Raw genomic sequence first — 26,428 nt, 5'->3', positions numbered from 1 at the left:
AAGCCAAACTTCCCCTGTGAGGCTAGCTTGCATTGCAGGTCGTTTCTGTGGGTGCAGTAACATTCTTGGTTTTCCAGCTATGGAGGTTCTGACGTCACTTCTGGAAGAGAGCTGAGTGACAGCTGTGAGGGCACATTTGGTGGGGGGAAATTGGAAGGCAAGCCCTCCAGGAAACATCACCGCAGATCCACGCGCACGCGCTCGCGCCAGGAGAGGACCAGCCGTCCCCGGCTGACCATCCTGAATGTGAGGAGCCACGCGTGGTGGGCCGGTGGGTGCATGGCTGGCTGGGAGCAGTCTCCTCCCTGGCCTCACCACCCCAGTGTTCCGTAGGTTTGCAACACGGGTGACAAGATGGTGGAGTGTCAGCTGGAGACACACAACCACAAGATGGTGACATTCAAGTTCGACCTGGATGGGGATGCACCTGATGAGATTGCCACCTACATGGTAAGTGGGCATCCTGCTAGGTCGATTGAATAGTGGCACTTCCCTTGGGTTGGTGCAGCTGTCTCCTCTGTATCCCTTGGGTACTTCTCTGCCAGCTTTGCTGAGGGGAATGTTTGCTGCCAGTTTTCCTCATCCTCCAGCCTCCGCAGGTGGCTGCCTGCTCCAGGCAGTGTTGGCCTATCACCCGAAGGGCCTGCTTCTCAAGCCATGGCTTTTCTCGCTGAGCTGTGCAGGCCCTGGGAACCAGGTCCTCTGGCCATGCATGTCACCCCTCTGGGGGTTAGAACAGAGGAGAAGTCAAGCAAATCAATCAGTAAGGACCTGGCAGGCGTGTGGTGTATCCCTACCAGCAGGGCTGTGTGTGCTGTTTCAGGTGGAGCATGACTTCATCCTGCAGGCTGAGCGGGAGACATTCATCGAGCAGATGAAGGACATCATGGACAAGGCGGAGGACATGCTCAGTGAGGACACAGATGTGGACCGTGGCTCTGACCCTGGGGCAAGCCCGCCACCCCTCAGTACCTGTGGTCTGGGCGCTGGGGAGGTGAGTCAGGATGCTGGGTTCCTGCGAGACCAGCCTGCTTACCCCTAGCTCCAGGCTCTGAGAACAGTTCTGGGATATTGTACGCCTGCTCTAGGAGCCTACATGGTGTGTGGCGTGGGGTGAGGTGGCTGGGAAGTGGGCACCTTTAGTTCAGTTGGCAGCGCCTGAACTCTGAGTCTCTTGGATGTTTTGAGGCCATGTTGTCCTCTCACTTCTTGGTCCATACAGTCTGCTGATTTCTCACCCTTTACTTCCCTCAGGAGAGTCGCCAGTCCCAAGCAAATGCCCCAGTGTATCAGCAGAATGGTATGTCTGCCTCTCGGGCCACACCTTCACCAGGCTCACCCTGGAGGAGACAGTTCTGTCATTGTCTCTTCTGTCTCCCAGCAGGTTTTTTAAGTGTCCCATTGAGTATATTGTTATGGGGATTGACCATCATACTGGGGGGATTGTTGGAGCATGTGGCGAGTCTTTCCACCACCCTGGGATGGCTGCCCTGCCTGGCTCAGGTGTGGACTGAGCAGGGTATGAACTTGCCGCTGCCTGCTAGTCCCTTGGCCAGCGTTATCCTTTCACCAATGGTATCTTGGGCATCCTGGGAACTGAGTCTGTGCTGAGGGTGCTTGTGAAGTCCTTTAGCTGTGAGCAAGGAACCCCTGAGCAGGCTGCATATCCCCTCACTGGTGTGAGGTGAGTTCCCCAGAGCCCCTCCTATGGCAGGTATGGTGCCAGCTATGAGAGTCACACTGGCTCGGGAGAAACACACTCGCTCTCACCAGCTGTTTTTGTCCTGCCTTTTAGTACTGCACACTGGGAAGAGATGGTTCATCATCTGTCCAGTAGCTGAACACCCAGCAGCAGAAGCCCCCGAATCTTCACCCCCACCTCCTCTGAGCTCCCTGCAGCCAGAAGCCAGCCCAGGTAGGAGTGGCCAGAACCCCAGGTCCTCTTGTCCAGTACCTCGGTGCTTCTCATCTCTGCCATGTATTATTCCACACCCTGTGGTCCTCAGGCTGCCTTTACTTAACACTCACAATTCACTGGCCAGAGCTGTGTGCACAGTGAAATGCAAGGAGCTTGCCCCACACTGTCATCCCAAAGCCAAGGGCTCCCTGTGGGGCTATATCCCTCCCTGTGTAGGTTTTCTACCAAATGACACAAGTGAAAGCAGCACTCGGCTTGGGCCTGCTGGCCGCCTTTGCTGTACAGGTAACACAAAGGGGCTGCACTGGTGTGTGCTGAAAGGGCTCTGCCCCTGCTCTTTTTTCCAGTGTCATCTTGAAACTCCTAACTCCCTGCCCCTTCCCACTTGCAGAGATGCTCTGCTTGTTCTTTTTGTTTTAGGGTGGGAAAATCCCTTGTAGTGCTGATTTTAAATTGTCACCAAGGAAATTGACACTCAGAAATTGACACTCCGCACCTGTGTAGACAGATGCCAGCAAGCTTGCTGTTGGAGCTTTTCATTAAATCCTCATTTTGTAGTACCTTGGGAGGCTGAAAATAACCACTTAAACAGATTAAAGCTTTAATTCTCTATTAGATGGCAGGAAAAAGTTCCCGATGATTATATAACTTGACCTAACTTGGTAGTATAGTAGGCTCATCCACATTTTCACTTTTTGTGGTTTTAGTTACCTGCACTTAACCATGGTCCAAAAATATTAAATGGAAAATCCCAGAAATAAATAATTTATACTTTTTAAATTGTGCACGATTCTGAGTAGCATGTTGAAATTTTGTGACATCCTGCTTCATCTTGCCCTGGATGTGAATCATCCCTTTGTTCGGCATACTCACTCTGTACACACTCCCTGCCCCTTAGTCACTTAGTAGCCGTCTAGGTTATCGGATTGACTGATGGGGTATCATAGCATTTGTGTTCAGGTCACCTTATTTTACATAATAATGGCCCCGAAGTGCAAGAATAGTGATGCTAGTGATTCAGATATGCCAAAGAGAAGCTGTAAAGTGTCTTTTAAGTGAAAAGGTGAACATTTCTTGACTTAATAAGGAGAGATCAAAGATTGCATACTGAGGTTGCTAGGCTCTACGGTAAGAACGAAGTTGCTGTGAAATTGTGAAGAGTTTGCTGAGAGACCACAGTCACATACTTTTATTATAGTACATTATTTAATCATTCTATTTTATTATGTTATTGTTTTTAATCTTACTGCACCTAATTTATAAATTAAACTTATTGTAGGTATATGTGTACAGGAGAAAACAGTGTACATAGTCTTTGGTGCTGTCCACGGTTTTGGCACCCATTGGGGGTCTGACAGTGAATCCCATGTAGATGGACTACTGTATATTCATGAAAAATATATGTAAATCATTTTTAATGGTTGTATCATGTGTTTCTAGTGACTTCCATTATACCTTTGGAGAATCATTCCCATGGGGAAAAGGTCAGCCTCATAACCCCCAGTGAAGCCACAGACAGACCTCGTGACCTCTGGTAAAGGGCCTGGCCTGACCTGGACTAAGGGATCAAGGGAGAAGCAGCACTGGCTACAGTGGCACAATTTTAAAATAAGAATATGTTCATGTATTCATTTTTGAGTTTGATACATACACACCCAATTAACTGGGGGAGAAAAATCCTTATAAAATCTAGTTTTCAGTATGGTTTAGTGGTTAAGAGGACATGGCTGGAGTTATACCTTAGTTCATCTATGTACCCACCTCAGGAAACTTTTCAGAGTCAGTTTCTTTATTAAAAAAAGAAAAAGGAGATGGGCACTTATATGATAGTAGATCTGTTAATTTGGATTAACCATTTACTGAGGATGACCAAAAAAGTTGGATGAATTATAAAGATCATCTGCTTGAAGGTATTCGGGAAAACTGAAGACAGGAAAGTTATCAGGTTGGGATTTAGAGGAGGTGAACCCAGTATTGGTCTGTTTCCTTGGGGGCATTTTTTATTCCTGCAAGATAGCTAAAAGGCCAAGTGTTGATGCTTCGACAGCTCACCAGACTAGAGAGAAGGGCTCAGAGCCCCAGGCCAGGAGGCTGGCCCTGCTGGAGGGTTATGCTGCAGAAGGAAGATGTACCTTGAAGTAGGCCAGGCAGAGAAAGGAGCTACCTCAGAGCGTGGTGCCCTTAGGAAGAGAATCTTGGAGTGCCATGTACTAAGTTGGAAGTGCACAGTTTATTTTTGTAGGAAGATGGCGCCATTCTGGACCCCACATTACTTGTACAAACAAATTTGTGAACACAGTATTTGACACATAGTAAAAAATAGATAGAGAGTCCTGGTTTTGGTCATATGGTATATGCACACCTCATCGCCCCTTTTCTCCACTGAATCTAACTAAATACTTTAGCCAATTGATGCAAGGAATAGTTCTTTGAGAATTCGGGAAATGTGCCCCCTGAGTGGTACACACATGTTTCAGATCAGATTAGTATAGCAGAGACACATAACTGAACTGATAGTGTAGCACAGCTCATAGAAGATGGGGTGCAACTTGCAGCTTGAACCTAACCAGGTGTATTACCTGCTAAAGCAAAAATATCAACATTCACCATAGAATTTAAACAAACTTAAAATATCATAATATTCAAAATCTAGTCTAATCTAATCCAGTCAATGCAATCAGAAATTACTCATCAAATGAAGGAAATGGAAAGAAATATAGTCAAAATCATCATGGATAAACTAAGAAAGAATATGAAAAAAATTCAAATAATCTAAAAAGAAAGCCCAGGATTTAAAAAGGACAGATTGTGAAAATGGATTTAAACAAAATACTTGATCTAAGTATTTGCTGTCTACAGGAAACTTCAAATATAACGATATGAGTAGGTTTAAGAGAAAAAGGATGGTAAAAGACATATCATGCAAACAATAATCAAAATATTGCTGCAGTAGTATTTAATATCAGACAAAATATACTTTAGAGCAAAAAAAGTTACCCCAAATCAAAGAAACATTATATATTTACAAAAGGGTCAATTCATCAAGATGACATAACAGTCCTAAATATGTATGCACCTAGTAACAGAGCTTCAGAACCCTGACTTCTTTATTTTGAATGGAGATATAGACACATCCATAATTATAGTTTGAGACTTCAATGCTCTTCTTTTGGTAATAGATAAAACTAGTAGACAGAATATCAGCAAGTATTTAGAGGATCTGAACATCATTATCAAATTGACATAGAACACTACACCCAACAACAACGTATTCTTTTCAAGTGCATATGGACCAATTACCATATCCTGAGTTATACAACAAGTTTTAACAAATTTAAAAGGATTGAAGTTATACCAAATATGTCTTCTCATATCATGTAATACACTAGAAATCAATAACGAATATAACACAAATTTCAAACACTTTAAAATTAAATAATACTTCTAAATCTGTAAATCAAAGAAAAGTCTCATGAAAATTAGGAACATTTTGAAATGATCAAGAATGAAAATACAACATAAAACGTGTGGGATGCAGCTAAAGCAGTAGAGGGAAATTTATAGCACTAAACTGGCTAGATAAAGAAAGAGGTCTCAAATCAATAACCTAAGATTCCATCTTAAGAAACCAGAAAAACTAGAACAAAATCCAAAGTAAGGAGAAGGAAAGAAATAAAGATAAAAGCAGAAACCAGTGAATTTTGAAAGTAATAAAAAAAAAAACCCAGTGAAACATTAAATTGATTCTTTAGAAAAAAAATAAAATGATAAGCCTCTTGTAAGCTTTATCAGAAAAAAACTCGAAATACCAATATCTGGAATAAAAGAGGATATCACTACAGACCCTGCATAAAAGGATAACAATTGTGGAATACTATGAACAAACCTATATACATAAATTTGACAATTTAATGAAAGAAACTAATTCCACGAAAACCAAAAACTATGAATACTCATTAAAGATGGAATAGATAACCTAAACTCTTCAATACCTATCAATGAGATTGAGTTTCCAATGAAAAATCTTCCCTAAAAGAATTTTCCAGCCCCAAATGGTTTCACTGGCAAATTTTATCAAACCCTTTAAAATAGCAAAAAACACCAATTCTACACAATTTCTTCCATAAAATAGAAGAGGAAGGAATACTTTTCAAATTATATTATGAGGCCAGCATTGACCTGATATAAAAACCAGACAATGACAGTAAAAAGAGAATGACTGACCAAAATCTCTCATGGACATAGAAGGGAAAAATAGTCTGAGTAAAATATTAACAAGTCAAATCCAGCAATATATAAAAAGAGCAATATACTACAACAAAATAGAGTATATCCAGGGAAGGCAGTATTAAAAAATTAATTATCAGATTAATGAGAACTTCCCTACAAAGAGAAAGACACATACATGATATTAGTTCATAGAGAAAAAGTATTTGATAAAATATGACATTCATTCATGACGAAAATTCTCAGCAAACTGAGCACAAGGGAACTTCCTCAACCTGATAAAAGATAGCCACAGAAAACTAACAGCTAACATGATATTTAGTGCTGAAAAGCCAAATGTGTTCTCCCTGAGATTGAGAGATGTCCCCTCTCTCCATTTCTATTCAACAATGAACTAGAAATCTTAGCCAGATTCCACATGGGCTAAAAAAAAAAAAAAAAAAAAAGGCATGAGGGTTGAAAAGGAAGAAATAAAACTGTCTCTATTTACAGGAATATGATTTTATATAGAAAAACTCATAAGGATGCTAAAATCCTAGAACCAATTAGTGAATTTAGCAAGATCACAGGATACATAGTATACAAAATGTATACAAAATAACTATATTGCATGTTATGACAGTGAACAATTGATAACTAAAATTTTGAAACAATACCATTTATAGCAGCTCCAAAGAAAGTAATACACAGCTATAAATTTAACAAAACATATAGACTCTGTATGTTGAAAACTATAAAATACTGCTGAAATGAATCAAAGATGACTTAAATAAATGAAGACACAGTAAAAACACTAGTTCTCCCCAAAGTGATGTAAAGATTTAATGCAATACCAATAACAATTCAAACAGGATATTTTTGCATATATAGACAAGTTGACTCTAAAATTTATATAGACGTGTAAAGGTAATTGACATAGCTAAAGCAGTTTTGAAAGAGAATCAAATTAGAAGAACCACACTACCTAATATTAAGACTTACTATGATGTTACAGTGATCCAAACAATGTAGTTTTGGCAAAAGAATTGGCACATAGATCAATGGAACAGAAGAGAGAGCCCAGAAATGGACCCATACAAATGTTGCCATTTGATTTTTGACAAAGATGCAAAAGCAATTTAATGGAGAAAGGATAGTCTTTTCCATAAATAATGTTGAAGCAGTTGGTCAACCCATATCCAATAATTGAACCTTGACCCACACTTGGCATCTTATACAAAAATTAATTGAAAGTACATTATATATCCAAATATAAGATGTAAAACTATATAACTTTTAGAAGAAAATATTGGAGAAAATATTTGTGACCTGTGCCAGGGATTTCTTAAACCTGATACCAAAAGCATGATCTATAAAAGAAGAAAATGGATAAACCAGACATTGTCCAAAGAAAAGCCTTTTGCTCTGTGAAAACTACTGTTAAGAGAATGAAAAGACAAGCTACAGACTGGGAGAAAATAATTGCAAATCATATATTCAGCATAGTATTTATTCCTGAAATATGTAAAGAACTATCAAAACTCAATAATAAAACAATACAATTAAAAAATGGACAATGTACTTGAACAGAGTCTTTGCCAAAAAGGATACAAGGATGGCAGTTAAGCATATCAAAAAATATTTAGTGTCATTGACCACTAGGGAAGTGCAAATTAAAGACACAGTGAAAAGGACCTCTGTACACTTGTTAGAATGGCTAACCTAACAACATCAAGTCTTGGTATGGATTTGGAACAACTAGATCTCATAAATTGCTGTTGGGGATGCAAAATGGTACGCCTATTCTGGAAAACACTTTAGTATTTTAAAAATAAAGATACACTAAATGTATGACAACAGATTAACTCTTCAATATTTATCCTAGAGAAATGAAAATTCATGTTCACTTAAACACCTGTGTATGAATGATTATTAGCAGTTACGTGCATAATTGCCTAATTGCCCCAACTGGAAACAACCCAAATATCCTCCGGTAGGTGGCTAGACAAACTATGGTGTTTTGAAAAAGAAATGTTTGATACAAGCAACAACATGAGTGAACCTCAAAGTCATACTGAGTGAAAAGAAGCCAGTCTCAAAAGGCTACATACTGTACCATCTCATTTATAATGACAGTTTAAAAAAAAAAAAAAAACTATAGTAATAAAGAATAGGCAATGTTTCCCAAGAGTTAAGGGGAGAGGGAGAGTATGACTATAAAGAGATAGCAAACAAGGAAGTTGTTTTGGGGTGTTGGAATTGTTCTGTATTCTGATTGTGGTAGTAATTATATGGATATATGTGTTTCTATTTTACTGTTTGATAATTTAAAAAGTGAAAAAAAGTTTATATATGCTGAAAAAAATAACAGGCAGACAACGAGGCAAAATAGCATGAAAGAGAAGCAGCAGCAACAACAGTCAACAAAAGAGATTCTCACACTTCTACTTTAGGCCGAGATGGAACAATAGGTACTAGATTTATTCTCCCTCAGAAAACAACTAAAAAGGCATACAAATTTATAAAACAATGTTTTTCAAGACTTCGAACACAAGACAAAGGACATTGATCCTTCCTTGCAAGACTGAAAGGCTACAATTATCTCAGCCGACTGCTCTGAGAAGGATTCCATGCCACAGAGCAGAGAGAACGAGAGGGACCCAGGCAGAGCTCATCAGATTTTCCGTGGTCAGGAGACCAACCCAAGAGTCTAGGAAAATCTAGTGACAAGAGTTTGAAGGGTAGAGTTCTGGAAAGGAGCAAGAAGAACAAACCAAAGTCTGGAGATTGACACATTCCCTTTGATTTTTCTGCAGAGTACTGTGCATGAGGAAACTAACTAATGCCACAAAATAAACCACCTCAGATGGTTAGAAGGAATGGTACTAGAACTCATACTGAGAAGGGCCTTGCCTCAGTTATGAACAATTAGCCCTAGACTAACTCTCGTCCGACCTAACAAATCTTAAAAGCAAGATCTGAAAAGATCAAGTCATCTTAGAGTAGCTTAACTGCATCCCACAACAAAGAATGTTTATCAACATATACATTCATCCAATGCCCAGGATGGTAAATTTTACATTGATATTTAATCAAAATTACCTAGAAGGACAATATGAGAAAAATCCGTATTCTAACCTATCCATAGCTAACACAGTTGTTAGAATTTGCGGATAGGCTTATTAAGATAGTTATTACAACTTCATTTCCTATGTTCAAATGGCTATAGGAAAGGAATGTAATTCACCGTATTGATAAACTAGAAAAAAATTCAGATGATTATCTCATTAAATGCAGAAAAGGCATTTGACAAAGTTTAACAACTATAAACATCCTCAGCAGCAAACAGAATAGAAGGGAACTTCATCAACTTGATCAAGAGACTGTATAAAACTCTACAACTAACATCATACTCAATGGTGAAAGACTGACAGCTTTCTCCCCAAAATATTCATAAGGCAAAGATGTCACTCTCACAACTTCTATTCATCATTGTACTGGAGACTGTAGGCAGTGCAGTAAATCAAGAAAAGGGAATCAAAGACATGAAGGTTGGAACAAAACACTGAAGCTGTCCTTATTTATAGACAACATGATTGTGTAGAAAATCCAATGGAATTTCCAAAAAAACCTGCCAGAACCAACAAGTGAGCTAGGTTGTTGGATATGTGATCAATGTACAAAAATCTGTTGTATTTTCTAAGCATTAGCAACAATCAAAAATTGAAATTTAAAACAGCAGCTCTTTATAATAGATGAACTATTTAGGGTTAAGCCTAATAAGATAGCTGTAAAATCTGTACAGTGAAAACTAAAACTATGCAGATAGAAACTAAATTAGGCCTAAGCAAGTACCTTGTTCATGAGTCAGAAGACACAATATTGTTATAGTGTTAATTCTTCCTCGGTTGATCAACAGATTCTATGCTGCTGCCATCAGAATCTCAGAAGTCTTTGTAGCAGTTGAAAAACAGATTCTCAGTTTCATGTGAAAATGGAAAAGATGTTGGAATTTGGAAACAGAAATAAATTGGAACACTTAACACTCTGATTTCAAGGATAATTTTAAAACTATAATAATCAAGACAATGTCAGTTATACTTCAACATAGTGGTTAAAAACCAAATAACAGTAACAGAAAGCAGACTCTCAAAAGCATCAAATAGTGGAGATACCAGATAACTATGTCTGTTTACTGTGTTAAAATAAAAATAATAATAATAATAATAATAATAATAATAATAATAATAATAAGTGACTAGAGTGAAGTTTTTGGCAAAGAATTGAAAACTATATTAAAAAAGAGAAGGAAACCTAAATGGAAATTCTAGAACTGAAAGATATAGTAGTTAAGATTGAGATCTCACTGGTTCGTACACTGCTGGAGAAAGAATTAGCAAACTAAAATGTAACTCAAAATGTATAGAGTAAGATAAGGATGTTTAAAATGATGGAAGATACAAAAGAGGAGCTAAGAAAAAGGGAGTTACCTTGAGATGGTCAAAGATGACATAATTGGGGTTCCAGGAAGTAGAAGAATGAAACACAGTCAAGACTGAGAAGATAATACAGAGAATTGAAGGACCTTAAGCAAAAATTCAAGAAGACCCTTCAAGCTCTTGAGAGGGAGAAAAACCATACTTAAATATATTATAGTTTAAGTGCTTACAACCAGAGACAAGAAAAAGCAAGTATCTTTAAAGAAGCAAGAATGATAGGACAGCTCCTGTCTCCATAGTGGAAATGTTTGCCAGCAGACCAAGGAATATTGTTATCCTGAGTGTTGAAGAAAATAAGTGCCAGCCTTGAATCTCTACGTGGTGATAGGATCCTACACTGATGAAGATGAAATAAAGACTAAAAGGATTCATCACCTGCACATCTCAACTAAAGACAGAGGGGATATTTTTAGGCAAAAGAATAGTAACCCCCAAATGGAAGTTCAGAAATGCAGGAGGGAATAAAAGTAATCGAATTTTAAATACATGGGTAGGTCTAGAGGAATGTTGACTATATAAAAACATAATGTCTTCTGAGATTTGAAATATGTTTGTTGTGTTAAAATACATGAAGGTAAGGGCATATTTATCAAGGGGAGAGAATTGTACTTACAGAGATCCTGGGCTCTTGCATTGTCAGCGGGGAGAGCCAAAATCAAGAATGGATATTATAATCTCCAGAATACCACTGTGTAAATTGTAAAATAGCAGATAACTTCCACATTCATAGTGATGGAATGGAATGGGGAAGAATTTTTAAAAACAAAAGGCAAAAAGGGAGAAAAGCATCACCAAACATGATGAACACACAGAGAGTCATTTGTCAGATGGTAGTTTTAATCCATATAGATCAATAATTAAATTAAGTATAAATGAGCTAAATATCAAAGATTGTCAAATGTAGAAAAAAATAGAACAAAGATTAACAAACTAAGATATAAGATAGAAAAGATTAACAGTAAAGAAAGCTAGTGTAGGTCTTTTTTATGTCAGGCAAAGTAGACTTTATGGCGAAACAATGGTGAAAGACTTAGCTTTTCAGGAAGATATAATAATTCTAAATTTGTGTGTCTTTAATAACAGTCTCAAAATATATAAAGCAAAAATTAACAGAACAAAATGAAGAAATTGATAAATCTATAATTATCATGGGAGTTTTAACCTTTAGAACATGAAGACAACAATCAGTATAAAGGATTTCAGCAATAAAATCAGCAGTCTTATTCTATGTATAGAACGCCCAAGAACTGAAGAGTACCCATGTTTTATCAAGCCCACATAGAATATTTTAAACTTAGTCATATGCAGGACACAAAGCCAGTCTCAACAAATACAGAGTTGAATCATTCAATGCATGTTCTCTAACTACAGTTGGAAGTAAGCTAGAATTTGAAGATAAGATACCTAAAAAGTCCCTATATGTTTGACAGTTAAGAAATGTATTTATAAAAATCTCATGAAGCAAAGAAGAATTATAATGGAAATTAAAAAAAGATTCTAAATGATAATGATATGAAAATCATGCAAGTGAAACTATTACATATCAAAACATGTGGGATACGGTTAAAGCTGTATTTGCAGAAATTTGCAGCCTTAAATGTTTTAAGTTAGAAAGAATAAAAGGCTAAAAATGAAAAACCAAAATATGTTTATTATAAAACTTTATAAAGAGAAAAGAAAATTGAATGCGAATAAAGAAGAGAAGAAATAAAATGGATAAGAGCATGAATTAATGAAATGTAAAACCAACATACAGTAGATTATCAGCAAAGCTTGAAGTTGGTTTTTTGAAATGACTAACAAAATTGGTAAGCCCCTGGTGAGAATGACTATAGGAATAAGAGAGGCACAGTCAATATCAGGGATTAAAAAGGAAAGAAATATCACTTATCAAACTTACATAAGAAGAAAAAAGAAATTTCAAAAGTGCCGTAAACATAAAAAAGTTAATTCATTAATTAAAAACCTCATACTTACCCTTTGTGGTGCAAGATTTCTGGAACAGCTCAACATATAGCCTTTCAGGTTCAAGTACAGGCAGAAAAGGGAATTAACTCTTCAGAAGGTTGCCAAAGCTCTGGGCCTGACTGCATTATGCAAAACTAATAGTTATATCTGTCTCTATAGGAATTGTGCATCCAAGTGACTGGAATGCAGAGACTGACTCCTTTATCCAGAGGAAATTCAGAGTGCAGTTATGTAATAAGGAGGGGGCTTGATGCTGCTTAGTAAAAACTGACAAATGTTCACAATAATAAGTAAGGTGGACTCACCAAATGTTGGAAAAGAGGTAATGATTGTTGAGAAGAAGATAAAGAATAAATGGAGTTCATATAAGTGGAGAATTCTGCCCAGATTAAAGATAAATGGAAATAGCCCTGGGAGGGATCAAGAGTCCAATTAAGATCCTGTGGGAACACAGTGGAGCAAAAGTGGGGAATAAGTACACAAAAAGGATTGCTGGGGAGATGGCTGAAACATCAGTGGAGAACTAGGAGCAAAGAAGGGCAGGTATCTGCATCAGTCACATGGCAAATGCCATCACACTTTCCAGTGGGCTGCTCTGTGGAGGACCTTTCATTCTCTGCTGCTGGGGATCTCTACAGCTCTCAAAACAGCCATGAGTTCTCCATAGATTTCACAGCAGAGGACCCCACAGTGTTAGTTTTCATGGACCCCTGTGGCCTGCTTTGCAGAAGACATTGGCAGCTTTTACCATTGAGGTAAGCAACAGCCATTGCTGCCATGGACCGCTCCAAGGAGGGATACGCTATTGCACCTTCTCCCCAGCCTCCAAATGAGCTGCTGTTATGCCACTTGGGTACAAGGACTGCCAGCTGCCTTCTCCAACCCCGTGCATATTGCCAGAGCCCAGAACCCTGGCTGCTTTGGGTGTACCCGTACTCCAAACCTCAGCTCCATGGCAGCTCCACACTCATGCACCTCAGGCACTGGGGCCATGGCCGCTGTGGGCTAGCCAGTGCCCAGATCTGGAGTCATCAGTCTGTGAACACTGCATCCAGACCTCTACTCTATATCTCTGCATCATGAGTGTCTGCACATCAGACACCAGTGCTACCACTACTATGAGAGTACCCACAGCTGAGCCTGGTGCCAAGAGGGATCCCCTTAACCACCACACCCGCATGGGAGAAAAAGATCAGGAAGTACCCAGCAGCCTTCACCACTGAAGATCCCAACAGCCCCCACAGCTGCTGCAGCTACCTGCAGTTGAGGACCCCGACCATCTTTGCCAATGCTAACCCCAGCTGTTGGAACTACATAGAGATGATACTGCTGGGCCTGCCCCATAGCTGGAACCACCACATCCCACCTGGCCGGTGTCCCTGAACACAATCACAGGTTAAGGTCTTTCCCCAGCAAAACCAATCTAACATCTGGAAGGGATGACCATTTCATGTATGCACAAATTTCAACTAAAGCTACAAGAAACATGAAAATGCAAGGAAACATGATATCACCAAATAAGCAATAATTTTCAGTAAGTGACCTCAAAGAATTAAAGTCCTATTAACTGCTAAAGGATTAGAAATAATTTCTTTAAGAAAGCTTGGTGAGCTTTAAAAGATCACATTTAGATAACTCAAGAAAATCAGAAAAAAAATATGAGAAGTTCAACAGAGAAATGGAAATTAAGAACCAAACAAAAATTCTGGAGCTGAAAATATAATGAATGAAAGAAAAATGCAAGAGTACCGATATCAGACTTGCAGAAGAAATAATATGTGAACTTGAAGACACATCATATGAAATTATCGAGTCATAGGAGAAAAAAGAAAGGCGAATGTAAAAATGTGAAGAAAGCCTATTTGAATTCTAAGGTACCATAAAGCAACTGTTTGTATTATGGGAGTCCCAGAAGGAGAAGAGAGAGTGAAAGGGCAGAAAGCTTTTATTTAAGAAATTCCCAAATCTAGGAAGAGATACGCACATCCAGGTACATGAATCTCATAGGTCCCCATACATATTCAACCCAAACAAGACTTCATCAAGACAAATTATAATGAAACTATAATAAACCAAAGACAGAATTTTGAAAGCAGCGGGGGGCAGGGAGAGCAGGGAAACCCAGCTCATTTCATACTAGGGAATATCCAAAAGGTTTTCAGCAGATTTCTCAGCAAAAACTTTGCAGGCCAGGAGAGAGTGGAAACAATATAATCAAGGTGCTGAAAGAAATAACTAACATTCAAATAAGAGGACTATAACTAGCAAAGCTGTCCTTCAGAAATGAAGGAGAAATAAAGACTTTCCTAGGCAAACAAAAGTTGAGGGAGTTCCTCACTACTATGCCTTCTTTACAAGAAATGCTAAAGAGAGTTCTTCAAGCTGAAGTGAAAGGACACTAATAACATGAAAGTGTAAAACTCACTGGTAAAAGTAAGTAGCCATTCCGAATAATATTATAATGACTGTGTAAATCACTTAACTCTGGTATAAAAGTTTAAAAAAGATATTAAATGTAACTATAGTTACAGTAAATTTTAATGGATGCACAATATAAGAAGATAATTTGCATCATCAAAGACATCAAATGTGTGCAGGGTAAGTAAAAGTGTAGAGTTTTTATATGCGATCGCAGTTAATTTAAACTGTTAATAGCAACGTTTTTAATGTAAGCCTCATGGTAATCAAAAAGCATATACCTAGAATAGATACACAAATAATAAAGAGAAAGGAAGCAATGGCAATAATAAGTCCTTTTCAGTAATTAAATGTAAATGGATTATGTTCCCCAATCAAAAGATATAGAATACCTGAATGGATTAAAAACACAAGACAAAACTATATACTCTCTACAAGAGACTCATTTCAATTTTAATGACACACATAGGAAAGTGAAGGATGGAAAAATATATTTCAGGTGGATGTAAACCAAAAGAGCAGGAATAGATATATGAGATAAATATATACTTTAAGTCAAAATCTGTAACGAGACAAAGAAGGTCATTATATAATAATAAAGGAATCAATTCACTGTGAGGACATAACAATTGTAAATATATATGCACCTGACTTCAGAGTACCTAAATATGTTAAGCAAGTATTAACAGATCTGTAGGCAGAAATAGATAACAATGCACTAATAATAGTGAACTTCGGTATCTCACTTTCAACAATAAATAGCATCCAGACAGAAAATAAATAAGGAAATATTAGACATTAGAACAAGTGGCCCTAAGATTACACACACACACACATATGCACACACACACACCATTCCACCCAACAGCAGCAGGATATACATTCTTCTTAAGTGCACATGGGACAGTCTCCAAGACAGATCGTTAAATCACAAAACAAGTCTTAACAAATTTATGAACATTTAAATCATAGCAGGTTCTGTTTTCCAACTGAAGTGGGAACCAATAACAGGAGGAAAGCTGGAATATGCATGAATACATGCATATTAAACAACACTTTGGAATAACCCATGAGTCAAAGAAGAAATCAAAAGGGAAATATATCCTAAAACAAACATAAATGGAAACACAATATACTGAAACTTATGAGATGCAGCAAAAGCAGTATTGATAGGAAAGTTTATACTACATTAAGAATCAAGATCTCAAATAACCTAAATTTATATCTGAAGGAACTAGAAAAAGAAGAACAAGCTAAGCCCAAAGTTAGCAGAAGGAAACAACAAAGATAAGAGCAAAAATAAATGAAGTGGAAACTAGAAAAACAATAGAAAAGATTAATGAAACTAAAAACTGGTTTGTTTAAAATAAAAGTTAAGCAAAATTGACAAACCTTTAACTAGACTAAGAATAAAAAAGGACTCAAATAAAATTTGAAATGAGAGAGGAAACTTTACAAGCGATACCACAGTAACACCAAAGAATCATAAGACTACTATGAACAATTATACGACAATGTGTTGGATAATCTAGGGAAAAAATACAAATTCCTAAAAGCATATAACCTACCAAGACCGAATCATGAAGAAATAGAAAATCCGAATGGACCTAAATCTGTAATCAATAATTTCCCAACAAAGCAAAGTCCAGACTAAATAACTTCACTGGTGACCACTGCCAAACATTTAAAGAAGAATTAATGCCAATTCTTCCTAAATTTTTCCAGAAAAATTGAAGAGGAGGCAACACTTCCACATTCATTTTACCAGGCCAGCATTACCTCGATAAAACCAGACAAGGACACTACAAGAAAAAATTACAGTCTATTAACCTAGATGAATACATATGCAAAAATTCTCAACAAAATACTAGCAAAATGAATTCGACAGTACATTAAAAGAATCATATGCTATAATCATGGCTGGCATTTACTATTGAGATGTAAAGATGGTTCCACATAAGCAAACCAATAAATGTGATACACCCCATTAACAGAATGAAAGGTTAAATCATAATCATCTCAATAGATGCAGAGAAAGCATTTGACAAAATTCAACTTCCTTTCATGATTAAAAAAAAAAAAACCTCAACAAACAAGGTATAAAAAGAATGTACCTTAACACATAAAGACCATATGTGACGAGCCCAGAGTTAACATCATACCAATGGTGAAAAGCTGAAAGCTTTTTCTCTTAGATTAGAAACCAAAGATGCCCACTCTTACCACTTCTATTCAGTATTATGTTGGAAGTCCTACCCAAGAGCAGTTAGACAAGAATAAAAAATGGGCATCCAAATCAGAAAGGAAAAATAAAAGTTTCTCTATTTGCAGATGACATAATCTTATTTGTAGAAAACCTTAAAGACTCCACTAAAATATTTTAGAACTAATAAATCAACTCAGTGAAGTTGCAGGGTGCAAATCAACATGCAAAAATCAGTTGTATATTCAAACACTAAAAATGAACTATTTGGAATATAAATTAAGAAATAAGTTTCACCGGCGAGATGAAGACTGTCACTGAAAATATGAGATATTGATAAAAGAGACTGAAGTAAATGGAGCTATCCTGTGTTCTTGGATTGGAAGAATTAATATCACTAAAATATCCATATTACCTAAAGCCATCTACAGATTCAATGCAATCCCTATCAAAATTTCAATAGCATTTTTTTTTTTACAGATGTAGGAAAAACAACCTTAAAATTAATATGGAATCACAAAAGACCCAAAATAACCAAAGTAATCTTGAAAAAGAACAAAGGTGGAGGCATCTTCATTTCCTAATTTCAAACTATATTACAAAGCTATAGTAATCAATGCCAGTATGGTTCTGGCATAAAAACAGATACATAGACCAATAGAACAGAATTGAGAGCCCAGAAATACAGCCATGCACACATGATCAATTAATCTATGGTAAGGGTGCCAGTTACACACAAAAAGATAGTCTCTTCAATAAATGGTTTTATGAAAACTGGATATCCACATGCAGATAAATGAAAGTGGACCTGTTTCTCACCACTCAGAGAAAAATCAATGCAAAATACATTAAAGACTTAAACATATAAGACCTGATATCATTAAAATCCTTAAAGGAAACATAGGGGAAAAGCTACTTGATATTGGTCTCGGCAGTGACTTTTTAGATCTGATCACAAAAACATAAGCAACAAAAGCAAATATAAGTAGGACTATATCAAACTAAAAAGCTTCTGCATAGCAAAAGAAACAACAAAATGAAAAGGCATCCTATAGAATGGGAGAAAATATTTGCAAGTCATATATTTGATAAGTGATTAATATATAAAATATGTAAGGAACTCACACACCTCAATAACAAAAAAGCAGCAAAAAATAATCAAATCAAAAAATGGGCAGAGGGCATAAAAAGACCCATCTCCAAAGAAGACATACAACTTGCGAACAGGTTCCTAGAAAGGAGCTCAACATCAGTAATCATCAGAGAAGTACAATTCAAAACCATAATGAAATATCACCTCATACCTGTGAGGATGGGAATGTAAACTGGTAAAGCCATTATGAAAAATAGTATGAAGTTCCACAAAAAATTAGAACTAGAACTATCATATGATCCAGCAATTTCACTTCTGGGTATATGGCCAAAAGAAATGAAGTCACTATCTTGAAGAGACATCTTCACCCATATGTTCATTGCAACATTATTCTGATAGCTAAGACGTGGAAACAATCTAAAGTGTTAATACTTGAATAGATAAAGAAAATGTGGTAAATGGAATATTATACAGCTTTAAAAAAGAAAATTGTGCTATTTGTGACAACATGGATGACCATGAAGGTCATGCTAAGTGAAATAAGCCAGAGAAAGACAAACACTGACCTTAATTACATGTGGGATCTGGAAAAAAAAAAAAAAAAAGTTGAACTCAGAACCAGAGAGTGGAATGGTGGTTGCCAGAGGCACAGATTAAAGATACATTTGACCATCCCAATAGATGGAGGAAAGCATTCGATAAAATTCAAAATTCATTAATGACTTTAAATGATAGGAATATAGGTATAAAACTTATTTTTTTTAATATGACAAAGGATATCTATTTTTAAAACAATAGCAAATATTCTTAATTGATGATATCTTGAATGCTTTCTCTTCAAGATAGAAGAACAACATAGGGATACTCATTATCACTGCTTATTTTCAGTACCCTACTGGAGGTCCTAGATAATGCAATATGGGGATAAGATGTAAAGAATTTAGGGAAGGAGAGAAGCAGGGAGGGAGAGGAAAAGGAGAAAGGGAGAAGGAAATAATTAAAAGAAAGAAAAGCAATAGGACTGAAGAAGCCTGGGCCCTGCCTCACACGGGGAGATCTGAATTTCTGTGGAAGGGCCCCACCATCCTCTTTTGTACCTTCCAGGTGATTCCATTCTGCAGCCAAGTTTAAGAGAGAGTGACCTGTCCACTATTTGTAAATATTTAAGGAAGTGTCATGGTGGTCACACCATAGATTTATTTTTATTTGAAGAAAATGCCATTGGTTTCAAAACAATGTTTTCCAAAGCAAATATTTGCTTGTTTCTGTTGGTTCCAACTTAAGGTATACTTCCTTCTATTATCTGTTCCAATATTAAACACTCTTTAAGTGGAAATAAATACATAATTCATGACATGTAGTAAGATGCTCAGAACTGAATAATTATTCTGATTTCTCAGTATAATTCCATATTGGTGATACATAAAAGGTGATGTTCCTGTTAACATTACTACCTTTTATTAAAAATTTGGACAGAACAAGATAACTACCTTATTCTAATGAAGCCCTTGATATTAAATTTATTGCATAGGGCCAAATTATAATTCTTTCCAAGGAACATGTTTGTTAAACTTTCCCCATTTTAAAGTTGACACATCAGAGAAAAAGAGAAGGGACCAATATGTGGGGCATTGCCCCCTCATAGAGGGCATTTTTTTTAGCTAGCAGAGTGCTAGGTAAATAGGAACAGAGTAGGCCAATACAGAGGCATTTTTCCTATCTCTTCTAGATCCAGCATCCTGTAAAGACCAGCTGTCCTTGAAGGAAAAATCCAGCTTCCCAGCCAGTCTACAACTTCCAAGCCAGCCAGGCTCCAGGGATGCCCCTGGGGGCGCACCAGTTCCTTTGGTGCCATCCTCTCCTCCCATGACTTCTGTGCCCCAGGACATGGCTGCCATCCTTAAGCTGGAGCCAGCAATGGGGGCTGCTGTGCAGGCAGGGGGTCCAGGGACCTCTCAGGGGATAGCCGATGAGCATGAGACACCCCAGCCCCTAGCAGAAACTCATGATGCCCAGCTTGCTACAAGGCCCCTGGATGAGGTCCTAGGGCCTTGCACCTCCCCTCCAGAGGCCCCTCAACACCCCACAGGTCTAGGGGAGCCTGCCTCAGCCAGGGAGGCTAGCGCCCAGGGGGAGATCCTGCCAACTCCAGCCCCTGTGCCTAGTGTCCCTAGTGGGACTCCCCAGCTTACCCTAGGCCAGCCTCTAACCTCAGTCCCTAATGTGGTGGGGGCTGCTAGCCTGGCCACCCCCCAGCTTCCCAGCCCCCCACTTGGGCCTGCCATCCCCCCGCAGCCACCTTCAGCCTTGGAGTCAGATGGGGAAGGGCCACCTCCTAGGGTGGGTTTTGTGGACAGTACCATCAAGAGCCTGGATGAGAAGCTGCGAACTCTGCTCTACCAGGAGCATGTGCCCACCTCTTCTGCCTCAGCTGGGACCCCTGTGGAGGTGGGCGACCGAGAATTTACCCTAGAGCCCCCGAGAGGGGACTGGACCTACACAGAAGCCTCTGGGGGGGACCCAGCCCTACTATCCCAGCTTGTGGTGAGTATTGGTTTTGCTCTCAGAGGCGCCGGCATAGGGTAGAGGTCTGGACAAGGATGGGGGCCGGCTCGAGCCTAGGTGAGCAGGCACCCTGGCTATGCGGGCCATCCTATTCTCAGAGACTCACCTCTTTGCTTGACTTGCCCTGGTGTTTTGCAACAAGTGGCCCATTTGAGGAGGTGGGGCATGTATGTGCAGGGTCAGGACCAGGCTGGGATAGCCTAGTATGTGTGAAGTGCCCTGCTCTGAGCAGCCTGGGGAGGAGGAGCCCAACCTTTGGATAGGAAGAGAGGATTTGCAGTTTTACCTGCCAAAGTGTCAGCAAGTAAGGCTCATGGCTCTTTCCTTTCTGTTTCTTTCTCCAGCTGGACAAGTCAGAAGTGGCTCCTGGGCTTGGAGACACATTGGAGCAGGCCACATCCTCACCAGTGTCAGGTAATGAGCCCCAGGTCACTGGCCCTTCCCCCAGTGTGCACAAGGTGCCACTCAGCCTTCCTTGCTCCAGAGCATTCTGCATCTCCACCCTTCATCCTTGCAGCATCTCGGGTGGGAACCAGACATGGCAGAGTCTGTCATGATGTCTTAGGGTGTGATACGTCCCAAGGAGAGAAAGTCCCTGTTTGTAGAAATGGATGTCAGTCCCTCCATCCAGCCTGCCCAGCATGGCTTTCTTTTGCCATGTGTAGGTCTCAGCTCAGGCCAGTCTCCCACACATCACCTCCTTCTGTGCTGTTATTCACTCTTCACAGCAGTTTTAGGAAAGCAGGTCAGAAGTATCATTCTGTAGATGGGGAAACTGATACAGCCTCAGATGACATGAACCTTCCCTAGACACTGAAGCAATAGGGTTGGGAATTGGCTTCATTGATCTACTACTTCCAGGACCTCATGAGACCCTTTTATCATCAAAACATGTCAGGGTGATACCGTCAGGTGATAGAGATGGCAAGTGAGACAGGGTGATATCATCAGGTGTCTAAAAGGCCTGACCGTGCCTAAGGGTCTGGAGCAGGTGTCTGCAGGGACCCAAGTTTTATTGGGCTGAGGCCTCCTCCCTTCCCCAGATTCTAAGATGTCTCCTGTGAAGTGAGGGGGTTAGTACAGCTTCTCATGGCTCCTTTCCCTCCCACACGCTGCCCTCCCACTGCAATTCAGCTGGCCTTGAGCCATTCTTGCTTTTGTCCTCAGCACCAATATGAGTAATAATGTTGATGTTCCTACAGCAGCAGCATCTTTGAGCAACATGCTGGGAACTGATGGAGAATGGGTGGCTTCAGGTTCACCTGCAGTGCCCAGTGCCCCCCAGGTAGGTAGCTTTCTGCTGAGATGATGAAATGCTCGGCCGGTTGGTGGGGTTTACTTTCTGCTTGTGTTCTCGTGGAATCTTCTCCTTTCCTCTATTTCCCAAGGATTCCCCCTCTTCTGCCATCCCTGCACATCTGGAACCCATAGATCAGAGTGGCAGGGTCCCTGGGGAAACCTCTGCTGAGCCCACGCAGCGCTGCCTGGGGATGTTGACCAAGGGCAATCAGGCCATCCAGTTCCAGACACATGGCATTATGGCCTCGTGGTCCCCTCCGAAGCGGCCACGGCAGCAGGATGGCAGCTCACCAGTCAAAACTGTGGGCCGGTTCTCAGTAATCAGCACCCAGGATGAATGGACCCTGGCCTCCCCCCACAGCTTGCGGTACTCTGCTCCACCCGATGTGTACCTAGAAGAGGGGCCCCATAGCCCTGACATGAAGCTGGCCCTGCGGCGGGTACAGACGGCCTCTTCCATCGAGGTTGGCCCTGGTGAGCCCGTGTCCAGTGACTCTGGGGACGAGTGCCCACACAGGAGGCCTTCTGTGCAGAAGCGTGGCTCCCTGCCTGGGAGTGGCAGCAGTGTGGCTAGTGACTTTGTCAAGAAGGCCACTGCCTTCCTACACAGGTCTTCAAGGGCTGGATCTCCAGGCCCAGAGACATCCAGCAGGATAGGTGTGAAGGTCCCTACCATCAGTGTGACCTCCTTTCACTCCCAGTCATCCTACATCAGCAGTGACAATGACTCAGAGATTGAGGATGCCGACATCAGGAAGGAGCTGCAGAGTCTTCGAGAGAAGTAGGTCCTGTGGGGTGGGTAATGGGCTGGTATGGTGTCCAGGCCATGGTGTCAGGGTGCTCCAGGTTTCACCACATGCTCTTGGAGCTTGAGCCAGATGACAGGATAGAGGCAATGCCACTGGCTAGCCTAGTTTCTATTCTTGGAGCTGTGCCTCTCCATTTCCTGTGGCTGTCCCCTTCTATGGCCTCAACAGGACAGACCTGGTATTGCTCAGGTCTTCTTCACATTCCCTCTGACCTGCAAGTATTACCTCCCTCCACTGTGGTCAGGGTCCCTGAGATGCAGCTGTACCCTGAAGTCTCCTTCGTGGCAGGAGGGCTGCAGTGTAGTTACCATGGTGGGGAGAGGTGTTCTGGGGAAGGACTGGCTGTTAGCTGAGAGCTCTTGGAGTGAACCCAGGGCTGTGTGGGCTGGGAAGGGGACCTGATGCTTGTAGCTCTCTTCCCTGGTGCCCTATGACAGCCGATAGTTGGGCATGGAGCAGCCATTAATGTGCCCATTTTCAGGTGGTGTCCCAAGGGGCTCAAACTGGATCCTTGGATACATGCAGAGGGGCTAGTCTGTGCTCTCATGGGGGTGTTGCCCAGAAAGCCCAGGTTCAGCAGGAACAAGAGGGGACCAGGGGAGTCCAGGCGCAGCTGCCTTCCATGGTGAGGGAAACTGGAGAGATGGGAGGGAGAAAACCTGAAAGAAGTAGCTTTGCGCTCTGAGGAGGTAGGGCGTGGGAGTGAAGGGACTGGGGTCAGAGGTGATGGGTGCCTGAAGCCTGGGGGATAGGGTGTGGTCTGGAGGTGAAGGGGTGGGACCAGAGGAGGGGAAGGGAGAGAGCAAAGAAACACCACAAAGGAAAAGGTTCCAGGAGCCTGAGAGGGGCTGGCTCTGTGTCCTGATAGGAAGGCCATGGAACCCAGTGGACTGGAGAGACCATTTAGAAGAGGGCAGGGTTTGGCTCTGAATTGATGAGACTTGGTGGCTACCAGTTAGGAGGTAGTCCCGCTTGTGTCAGACCTGCTGAGTACCCTATGGGGGCTTGGGTGCCTGTCTCCCCTCATCCCACCAGTATGCAGCATAGAGTCCCCAGGAGCCTCATGCTCTTTGAGGCTGGCTTCAGCCCCTGGCACTGGGTGGAAAGAAAGGATGAGCTTTGGGGCAGGAGTCTCATAGAGTTGGGGGTCTCCCCTAGGTCCTTCTAAATCAGATGCTTCCCAGCTGACTCAGTATCCCCTTCCCCTCTCCAAACAGCTTTCACTTCAAAACATCTCATTGTGTCAGAAGCTAATCTGATGCAATAGCAATTTGCTGTTTAGAGAGTCATTTTTCTAAAATAAACTGGGCCAGTGTTGAACACCCAAGAGGTAAAATCAGAACTTGCCTCATCCTGTCCAATCATGAAAAAAAAAAAAACCTGTTTCCCAAGTAAGCACACACAAAGATGAGCCTGGAGTGAAGCTGAGGGGCTGAGCTCTCTGGCCAGGGTGGCAGAGGCCCATGAGACTTTGTTAAGGGAATGGTATCTGGCCCAGTGCTACTCTAGTTGTAGGACGGTAAGAGCGCAGGCGAAGAAAGTGGCCAGGGACTTGGCCAGTGTGTCCTATGGGAGATCAGCAGGGACCACTGGCTCTTCTCTGCCTTACACACAGCCAGTGCTTCCACTGGGAACTTAATGGAGGTTTCTCACCTGTGTGGCCTGTCAACTCAGCTCTGTGCCCTGTGGGTGGTGTTGCCTGAGCTGGGAGCCCCCATGGCAAGGAGGGGCTGCAGCCAGAACCCCAGGCCCCTGACTATCAACCCGTGTCTGGACTTGCACCTGCCATATTCTCTCATCGAGAGGCCTCTGGTGCTATCTGCCCTCCAGTGGAGGAAGTAACACCTGGTAAACCAAGGCAGCCTCTCAATTCTAACACTGTTTTTCCTTTCACCTATGTTTATGTTCAGGGTTTATATTTTGAGCATAAATGTGTAAAGTTGTCCATACCCCCCTCCAAAAAAATAATAAAAAATACAGCAGTGTTATGAATCTGGACATTGGACTATTTGTACTTGTACTACTTAGGCCAGCCTTCTGCAGCTTAGTGTCATTGGGTGTTGATGGCAGGGGCTCCCTGTAATGCCCATTCGGTTTAGGTGTATACAAACAGAAAGTGATATTTAAATGAATGGCCCATGTCCCCTCCTGTGGGCTGCCTACCCCATTCCTAACACCCTTCGAGGACTCTCCTAGAGCAGCGGTCTTCAACCTTTTTGGCATGAGGGATCGGTGCTCCTATGAGAATCTAATGCCTGATGATCTGAGGTGGAGCTGAGGCAGTGATGCTAGCACTGGGGAGCGGCTATAAACACAGATGAAGCTTCACTCGCCTGCTGCTCACCTCGTGCTGTGTGGCCCAGTTCCTAACAGGCCATAGACTGATACTAATCTAGACCTTTGTCCTAGAGGGGCTATGTGTGGTGGAAATGACCAGCAGACTCATTTGGCCTCCTTTCTCTGCACTCATGCAGGCACCTGAAGGAGATTTCAGAGCTGCAGAGCCAGCAGAAGCAAGAGATTGAGGCCCTGTACCGCCGCCTGGGCAAGCCGTTACCCCCCAACCTGGGCCTCTTCCATACAGCACCCCCAGCTGGCCGCCGGAGAAAGACAAGCAAGAGCAAGTTGAAGGCGGGGAAGTTGCTGAACCCACTGGTGCAACAGCTCAAGGTCGTGGCCTCCAGCACAGGTTGGCCCTGTGCCCTCCTGGCCACCCTTGGGCAGGGGCTGGGCTGGGAGTGGGGCAGATGAAAGACAGACACCCAGACCTGGAAGAGTGCTTTCTGACTCTCTTTTCTTAGGAATGGGGAACCCATGTGGGCTGTAGAGGGCTAGGTCTTCTGCCCCCATGCTGTTGTGAGAGGAAAGGGCTGTGAGTGGGCAGGCCTGCTCAGAGCCCTCGGCCACCCATGAGCTACAGTGTGCGAGGGAGGAGGAGACTCAGGTTTTCCAGAGCTGAGGGCTGCTCTCCCCCACCTACTCCTCCCTGCAGGGTACTGCCTAGGACGGGTCTGCTTCCTCTGACCCTGATTCTCAGACATATATCCCCTGCTAACAGTGGGGATTGAGCAGCTGTTTTGGGGAAGGGAGAGAGTAGGATAGTAAGGACCCCTTGCCCTCAACCATGATGCCTAAGCAACTGGGGATGCTTGCTGACCCAAGCCTCTAGAGATCCAGTGAGCTGAAATCCTCCGTTGTACCGGTGGGAAGCTGGTGATGAGCTGACCATAAGCCATCCTTCTTGGTGTTGTATATGACTTGCAGGGTACACATCTATGAGTTGCAAGAATTACATGAATTACATGTTAATTCCTAAAGCTAACAGGAGACTAATTAGAGTGAGGAGGAAGTTTACAGGCCCACTTTGAGCCCAGATGTGCATCTCCAGACGTGCTGTCCTTTCACCGCATTTGTACAACACCAGCCCAGCCCAGCGTTGGTAACTAGTGG

The 26,428-nt window shown here is 41.4% G+C and overlaps 1 protein-coding gene across 16 annotated transcripts in view; it reads left to right on the top strand.

Moving 5' to 3' along the window:
- WNK2 (WNK lysine deficient protein kinase 2) overlaps window positions 1–26,428 on the top strand; it is a 105,618-nt gene that overhangs the window by 56,659 nt on the left and 22,531 nt on the right. For all 16 annotated transcript variants that reach the window (XR_001594568.2, XM_036239077.1, XM_016126018.2 and 13 more), the window contains 10 exons: window positions 78–246; window positions 334–450; window positions 824–994; window positions 1,255–1,300; window positions 1,796–1,915; window positions 20,035–20,849; window positions 21,215–21,284; window positions 22,073–22,155; window positions 22,259–22,950; window positions 25,453–25,667. Coding sequence is in view for 15 of the 16 variants with exons in the window: in XM_036239077.1 (XP_036094970.1) it covers window positions 78–246; window positions 334–450; window positions 824–994; window positions 1,255–1,300; window positions 1,796–1,915; window positions 20,035–20,849; window positions 21,215–21,284; window positions 22,073–22,155; window positions 22,259–22,950; window positions 25,453–25,667 (2,498 nt within the window). In the remaining variant the exon portion in view is untranslated. The remainder of the gene's footprint in view (window positions 1–77; window positions 247–333; window positions 451–823; window positions 995–1,254; window positions 1,301–1,795; window positions 1,916–20,034; window positions 20,850–21,214; window positions 21,285–22,072; window positions 22,156–22,258; window positions 22,951–25,452; window positions 25,668–26,428) is intronic.

This window comes from Rousettus aegyptiacus, unplaced genomic scaffold, assembly GCF_014176215.1.
Source record: "Rousettus aegyptiacus isolate mRouAeg1 unplaced genomic scaffold, mRouAeg1.p scaffold_m13_p_3, whole genome shotgun sequence".
In the NCBI taxonomy this organism is placed as follows: domain Eukaryota; kingdom Metazoa; phylum Chordata; class Mammalia; order Chiroptera; family Pteropodidae; genus Rousettus; species Rousettus aegyptiacus.
The sequence above is the reverse complement of the archived record's forward strand: the minus strand, read 5'-3'. Positions and strand labels throughout refer to the sequence as shown.